The sequence below is a fragment of the Penaeus vannamei genome, chromosome 2 (genome assembly GCF_042767895.1).
Source record: "Penaeus vannamei isolate JL-2024 chromosome 2, ASM4276789v1, whole genome shotgun sequence".
Classification (NCBI taxonomy): domain Eukaryota; kingdom Metazoa; phylum Arthropoda; class Malacostraca; order Decapoda; family Penaeidae; genus Penaeus; species Penaeus vannamei.
In genome coordinates, this window is record NC_091550.1 from 50,561,366 (window position 1) to 50,568,865 (window position 7,500).

General features: G+C 35.7%; 3 protein-coding genes across 3 annotated transcripts in view; all 3 read right to left on the bottom strand.

Moving 5' to 3' along the window:
• Positions 1–1,578: 1,578 nt before the first annotated feature.
• LOC113830273 (cuticle protein 7-like) lies at positions 1,579–2,409 on the bottom strand. Its single transcript, XM_027383481.2, has 4 exons — positions 2,369–2,409; positions 2,145–2,222; positions 1,916–2,053; positions 1,579–1,817 (listed from the first exon to the last, which is right to left on the bottom strand). The coding sequence occupies exons 1-4, from the start codon at positions 2,378–2,380 to the stop codon at positions 1,662–1,664; spliced, it is 384 nt and encodes a 127-aa protein (XP_027239282.2). The 5' UTR covers positions 2,381–2,409; the 3' UTR covers positions 1,579–1,661.
• A 1,813-nt stretch (positions 2,410–4,222) lies between these two features.
• On the bottom strand, positions 4,223–4,993 carry LOC113830258 (cuticle protein 7-like). The gene is made up of 4 exons (XM_070137184.1): positions 4,883–4,993; positions 4,706–4,783; positions 4,477–4,614; positions 4,223–4,378 (listed from the first exon to the last, which is right to left on the bottom strand). The coding sequence occupies exons 1-4, from the start codon at positions 4,991–4,993 to the stop codon at positions 4,223–4,225; spliced, it is 483 nt and encodes a 160-aa protein (XP_069993285.1).
• A 1,702-nt stretch (positions 4,994–6,695) lies between these two features.
• LOC113819125 (cuticle protein 7-like) overlaps positions 6,696–7,500 on the bottom strand; it is an 809-nt gene continuing 4 nt past the window's right edge. Inside the window, exons 1-4 of the mRNA XM_027371363.2 lie at positions 7,464–7,500; positions 7,243–7,320; positions 7,014–7,151; positions 6,696–6,915 (exon numbers count right to left, since the gene is read on the bottom strand). The exon at positions 7,464–7,500 is cut by the window's right edge and continues 4 nt beyond it. Coding sequence (XP_027227164.2) covers positions 6,760–6,915; positions 7,014–7,151; positions 7,243–7,320; positions 7,464–7,475 — 384 coding nt within the window. The 5' untranslated portion in view covers positions 7,476–7,500 and the 3' untranslated portion in view covers positions 6,696–6,759. The remainder of the gene's footprint in view (positions 6,916–7,013; positions 7,152–7,242; positions 7,321–7,463) is intronic.

Below are 7,500 nucleotides of genomic sequence, written 5' to 3' on the forward strand. Positions count from 1 at the left end.
GACCAGCGGCCGCCAGACACGTGCTTGTATAGACATAGAAAAGCCAAGAGGAACGGATTTCCAAAGAAGGCTGTTCACTGAAGCATAAGGTTTGATAAGATTTATGAATAAACAAAATCGTGTTGTAATCTTTTCATAAAGAAATACGATTTCCCTTTCACCTAAAGAAAAAAGTACCTTATCAGTTTATATTTATATTCTTCGTTGTTTCTACGTGTCGTAATACGCATGGATTCACCAACAATATCATGATATGATTATGGCTCGCGCGCAGACACTCACACAAACACTCTCTCACACACACGCATATACACATATGTACACACAAATATGCACATATACAAGGAGACACACCTATGGACACACATATACAAACACACATTATATATATGTACATATAATGTATGTATGTGTGTATATATTTAAGTATATGTATATGTGTGTGTCTATGTATAAACATATATACATATATATAGATGTATGTATGTATAGGCGTATGTATATATATAATTATATACATATGTGTGTATGTATATAGAATTATATATAGAGAAGCACACGCATATATACAAATACATTTAGATATATACATATACACATACACATGTATATGCATATATACTTATATATATATATATATATATATATATATATATATATATATATATATATATATAATGTATGTATATATATATATATATGATATATGCATATATATATATATATATATATATATATATATATATATATATATATATATATATATATATATATATACGCACACATTCACATTCACAAATAGCGTACACATGCACACATGGTTATTACAGACCGGTCATAAGCCGATTTGGTTGTAAGGCGGTCTATGTTAAATTTCCGTAAGTATATTATATTGTGTATCGGCATTGTAGTCATCTTAAAGTCATATTTTATAAACATTTTCTTAGCTCATTATTCAAATAATCAGATTTAAGTCATATTTTATCACCATTTTCTCATCACTACTGTTATGACCATTGTGTCACCACTCTTTGTACTGTCATGGCCAGACATACAGTATTAGTTTTGGGTGGTCGTGAAGTTGATCAGTTGCAAGTTGAATAGGTCGTAAGTCGACACAACTGTACATCTTATATAACTGCTAATTTACTTTAGAAAACCAAGAAGGGTACTGTTATCTTTTATGTTATCTTTTCGCTAATCACAGCGTTGAAATCTACAAAAATAGTAGAGAAAAAATGTCATCAGTGCCTTTGTTTATTTCTGGCTTAACCTAACAAATTCAGTTTGTGATTCAGGCCGTTTTTGTAGTTAGAAATCGTAACTCTTAATACCAGTAATAATACAAGAGAATGTTTTCAATTTACTAGATTGGACATATGATAATTTAGATAATTTTCCATTTGTCAATAAGAGCATTTGTTGAGTTTGCCATTTAATTTCTTTCTGACAAGTAGAATTCATGAACGACTAGCGATCTGTGTAAGTATTGTCGATTTCCAATGTGAATCTGTTATTACATCAGCTGCATTTTTATGTATTTTATATCGCAATTGTTTTTAGGTATGTAATAAACAATTTTTAATGGTTTACTTTTAATGATAATTTACATGGAGTAGCTCAAAAGTGATTGAATGGATTTATTTTCATTCATGAGATATTTAGTGGTATGAAGGCTGTGGCTTGTAGGAAGGCTGGGGGTGGTAGGCCTGGGGCTTGAAGGTGATGGCGGGACCGTACTGGTGGGGGTACTGAGCCTCGCCGTAGTAGCTGACCTCAGCCTGGTAGCCGTTGTAGTGGTCAGCCACGTAGTTCACCTGCAGAAGAGATATATGGTATCGTTCGCAGATCCAGGAAAATATGCCAATCGTCCATCATTAAAATAGTATATAGCGAGAGCAGCTGCCACACTCACCGTCTGCTTGCGGCCGTCGGGAAGCTGGACAGTGTAGGATCCCTTGACGGCTTTGCCGTCGGACTCCTCGCTCTGACCGAAGTCGGTGCCGGCGTATTCATCCTTGACTCCGTAGGCGAACTGGTACGGCTTCGGCTCCTTTCGGGATTTTGTAAATGGTTAATTCATATAGGAACTAAAATCGACAGTAGGAAAACACCTTTTCATTCAATATATATTGACGACCTACCTCCTTGTAGGAAGGCTGGTGGTATGGATCCGAAGGGGCGGCCAGAGCCACGCCCACCAAAGCTAGCACCAAGACACCCTGTCGGAAGGAAATAAGTTTGTTACCAAGCACCACAGTGGAAGAAAAACATCGTTTTCTAGTATACTGCTAGTTCACATTATGAAAATCACAATTCACAGTCCATTCGACTTGATAGACGCTTTGATCCTTCGACGGAAGAGCACCTTGTTGAACATGTTGACGCGGTGGAGATGAGGAGGTTGTGATGTCGGAGTGACGGCTCCCCATTACCTTTATAGTGAGTGTGATGCGTGACCCTGAGACCAGCGGCCGCCAGACACGTGCTTGTATAGACATAGAAAATCCAAGAGGAACGAATTTCGACTTAATCTGGGAAAGGAGATATTTCCAAGGATGTTTACTGAAGCATAAGTTTTGATATGCATATGCGCATAAATATACATATATACGTATGTGTGTGTGTATATATATATATATATATATATATATATATATATATATATATATATATGCATAGAATGTGCATATATACATATATGTATGCATATATATACATTTACGTATATTATATGTATATATATACATATACATATATTATATGTATAGATATACATATTCGTATATTATATAATTTTATATATATATACGTATATTATATTATATATACATATACATACTCATAAACACACACGCTTGTTCATGTGTGTTTGTTTATTAGTGTGTGTGCGCGTTTTAACAATACAGCTGTGCGTGCGTACGTGTGAGCCGAACTGAGGTAAACGACAAAGCCATTTAAAATATACTTATATATTTTATATATGTGGGTGAGTGTATATATATGCATATATGTATAAATAAATGTTTATATGTAAATATATTTGTATTTATATATGATATATATTTATATATACAAATATATATTTATATATACAAATATACATTTATATATAGAAATATATTTATATATACAAATATATATTAATATATACAAATATATATATATACATACATATATATATTATACACACACACGCACGCACACGCTCGCACGCGTGTGCTTGTGTTTATTTGGATGTGTAAACGCGTTTTGGCTATGCATACGTGTGTACGTGTGATCCGAACTGAGGCAGACGATAAAACTATTGACAAAAATTATACATAGTGGTCAAATTCGATGCCTTTTTAGTAGGCAAAACCCACGAAATACGTATGTATACCCGTATGAATGTTAATGTCATCTCGACAATTCGCGGGGGTTTTGAGGACTCAGATATTACATAATGGTGTAGACCAGTGTTGTCTAAACTGGGGTCTGCGTACCCCTGGGGGTACACAGCTATAAGGGTACTTGAACAAACAAGGAACACACACACACCTCACATTAAGTTATGTATTTTACAATCATTTTGTTATGAAATCTTTTTTTATCCGTGTATTAAATTCCAATTTATTGACCAACACTCCTGCAATGCAGTTTTCTCATAATTAGTATATGATCTGCATTAGCCTAAATGAAACCATTTGTTTAGCCATGGTGTACTGGGGTGTGTGTGTACGTAACAGTACAAAAAGGTAATAAAGGTTACAATACGCTAAAGTGTTTGGACAACACTGGTGTAGACTATGGTCTTGTTACCAAACCTCTGATCACGATGGCATTATGCGTGTTTGTTCCTCGGTCAACTTAACCGCCAGAGAAGTAAATATCTTATGAATACCATCCACCGCTTATTGTAGATGGAACATATTCTTAGGAATCAGCCATGGAGTATACAGTAACGATATTTAAAAAGAAGGAATATTGGGCATTGGGCACAATGCTTTGTTGTCACATCAACTGCTCCATTTATCTTGGGAGAGTATTTTTATTGTGATATTGGGTTTTGTAAATCGATTGTTTATATAATTCATACGTTTGATTTTTTTTTTTTTTTAGGGGGGGGGGCAAATATGTTTAGGTATTTGATAAACCGTACTTTTTTATATATTTTTAATATATCGTTTATATTATGTTCAAAACTACAATGACTTAAGTTATTTGACATGGTAATGGATTTTTAATGGTATGAAGGCTGTGGCTTGTAGGAAGGCTGGGGGTGGTAGGCCTGGGGCTTGAAGGTGATGGGGGGACCGTACTCGTGGGGGTACTGAGCCTCGCCGTAGTAGCTGACCTCAGCCTGGTAGCCGTTGTAGTGGTCAGCCACGTAGTTCACCTGCAGAAGTGATATATGGTATCGTTAGCAGATTGAGAAAAATATGCCAATCGTTCATCATTAAAATAGTATATAGCGAGAGCAGCTGCCACACTTACCGTCTGCTTGTGGCCGTCGGGAAGCTGGTTAGTGTAGGATCCCTTGACAGCTTTGCCGTCGGACTCCTCGCTCTGACCGAAGTCGGTGCCGGCGTATTCATCCTTGACTCCGTAGGCGAACTGGTACGGCTTCGGCTCCTTTCGGGATTATGTTAATGGTTAATTCATATAGAAACTAAAATCGACAGTAGGAAAACACCTTTTCATTCAATATATATTGACGACGTACCTCCTTGTAGGAAGGCTGGTGGTATGGATCCGAAGGGGCGGCCAGAGCCACGCCCACCAAAGCTAGCACCAAGACACCCTGTCGGAAGGAAATAAGTTTGTTACCAAGCACCACAGTGGAAGAAAAACATCGTTTTCTAGTATACTGCTACTTCACATTATGAAAATCACAATTCACAGTCCATTCGACTTGATAGACGCTTTGATCCTTCGACGGAAGAGCACCTTGTTGAACATGTTGACGCGGTGGAGATGAGGAGGTTGTGATGTCGGAGTGACGGCTCCCCATTACCTTTATAGTGAGTGTGATGCGTGACCCTGAGACCAGCGGCCGCCAGACACGTGCTTGTATAGACATAGAAAAGCCAAGAGGAACGGATTTCCAAAGAAGGCTGTTCACTGAAGCATAAGGTTTGATAAGATTTATGAATAAACAAAATCGTGTTGCCATCTTTTCATAAAGAAATACGATTTCCCTTTCACCGAAAGAAAAAAGTACCTTATCAGTTTATATTCATTTTCTTCGTTGTTTCTACGTGTCGTAATACGCATGGATTCACCAACAATATCATGATATGATTATGGCTCGCGCGCAGACACTTACACAAACACTCTCACACACACACGCATATACACATGTACACACAAATATGCACACATACAAGGAGACACACCTATGGACACATATACAAACACACATTTTATATATGTATATATGATGTATGTATATCTATATATATTTAAGTATATGTATATATGTGTGTGTGTCTGTGTATAAACATATATACATATATATAGATGTATGTATGTATAGGCGTATGTATATATATTTATATACTTGTGTGTATGTATATAGAATTATATATAGAGAAGCACAATCATATATACAAATACATATACATATATACATGTACACATATACACATATGTATATGCATATATACATATATATATACATATTTATATATATGCATATATATACATATATATATATATATATATATATATATATATATATATATATATTATATATTATATATATGTATATATATATTATATATATGTTATATGTATATATATATATTCTATATATATATATATATATATATATATATATATATATATATATATATATATATATATATATATGCATATATATGTGCAAATGTATATCTATATATCTATCTATATCTATCTATACATATATGATATATGCATATATATACACGCACACACATTGAGATTCACAAATAGCGTACACATACACACATGGTTATTACAGACCGGTCATAAGCCGACTTGGTTGTAAGGCGGTCTATGTTAAATTTCCGTAAGTATATTATATTGTGTATCGGTATTGTAGTCATCTTAAAGTCATATTTCATCACCATTTTCTCATCACTACTGTTATGACCATTATGAAGTTGATCAGTTGCAAGTTGAATAGGTCGTAAGTCGACACAACTGTACATCTTATATAATTCCCAATTTATTTAAGAAAACCAAGAAGGTTACTCAAACTCAGAACTAATAATTATATTACAGCCTAGACATTATGCAACTGATTTCAGAATTGAACATTAGAATATATATGTTATCTTTTCGCTAATCACAGCGTTGAAATCTACAAAAATAGAGAAATAAATGTCATCAGTGCCTCTTTGTTTATTTCTGGCTTAACATAACGAATTCAGTTTGTGATTCAGGCCGTTTTTGTAGTTAGAAATCGTAACTCTTAATATCAGTAATAATAGAAGAGAATGTTTTCAAATTACGAGATTGGACATTTAGATAATTTTCCATTTGTCAATAAGAGCATTTGTTGAGTTTGCCATTTAATTTGAGAAGTAGAATTCATGAACGACTAGCGATCTGTGTAAGTATTGTCGATTTCCAATGTGAATCTGTTATTACATCAGCTGTATTTTTATGTATTTTATATTGCAATTGTTTATAGGTATGTAATAAACAATTTTTAATGATTTACTTTTAATGATAATTTACATAGAGTAGCTCAAAAGTGATTGACTGGATTTATTTTCATTCATGAGATATTTAGTGGTATGAAGGCTGTGGCTTGTAGGAAGGCTGGGGGTGGTAGGCCTGGGGCTTGAAGGTGACGGGGGGACCGTACTGGTGGGGATACTGAGCCTCGCCGTAGTAGCTGACCTCAGCCTGGTAGCCGTTGTAGTGGTCAGCCACGTAGTTCACCTGCAGAAGAGATATATGGTATCGTTCGCAGATCGAGGAAAATAAGCCAATCGTTCATCATTAAAATAGTATATAGCGAGAGCAGCTGCCACACTCACCGTCTGCTTGCGGCCGTCGGGAAGCTGGACAGTGTAGGATCCCTTGACGGCTTTGCCGTCGGACTCCTCGCTCTGGCCGAAGTCGGTGCCGGCGTATTCATCCTTGACTCCGTAGGCGAACTGGTACGGCTTCGGCTCCTTTCGGGATTATGTTAATGGTTAATTCATATAGGAACTAAAATCGACAGTAGGAAAACACCTTTTCATTCAATATATATTGACGACCTACCTCCTTGTAGGAAGGCTGGTGGTATGGATCCGAAGGGGCGGCCAGAGCCACGCCCACCAAAGCTAGCACCAAGACACCCTGTCGGAAGGAAATAAGTTTGTTACCAAGTACCACAGTGGAAGAAAAACATCGTTTTCTAGTATACTGCTACTTCACATTATGAAAATCACAATTCACAGTCCATTCGACTTCCTAGAAGCAATAATCCGACGGAAGAGCACCTTGTTGAACATGTTGACGCGGTGGAGATGAGGAGGT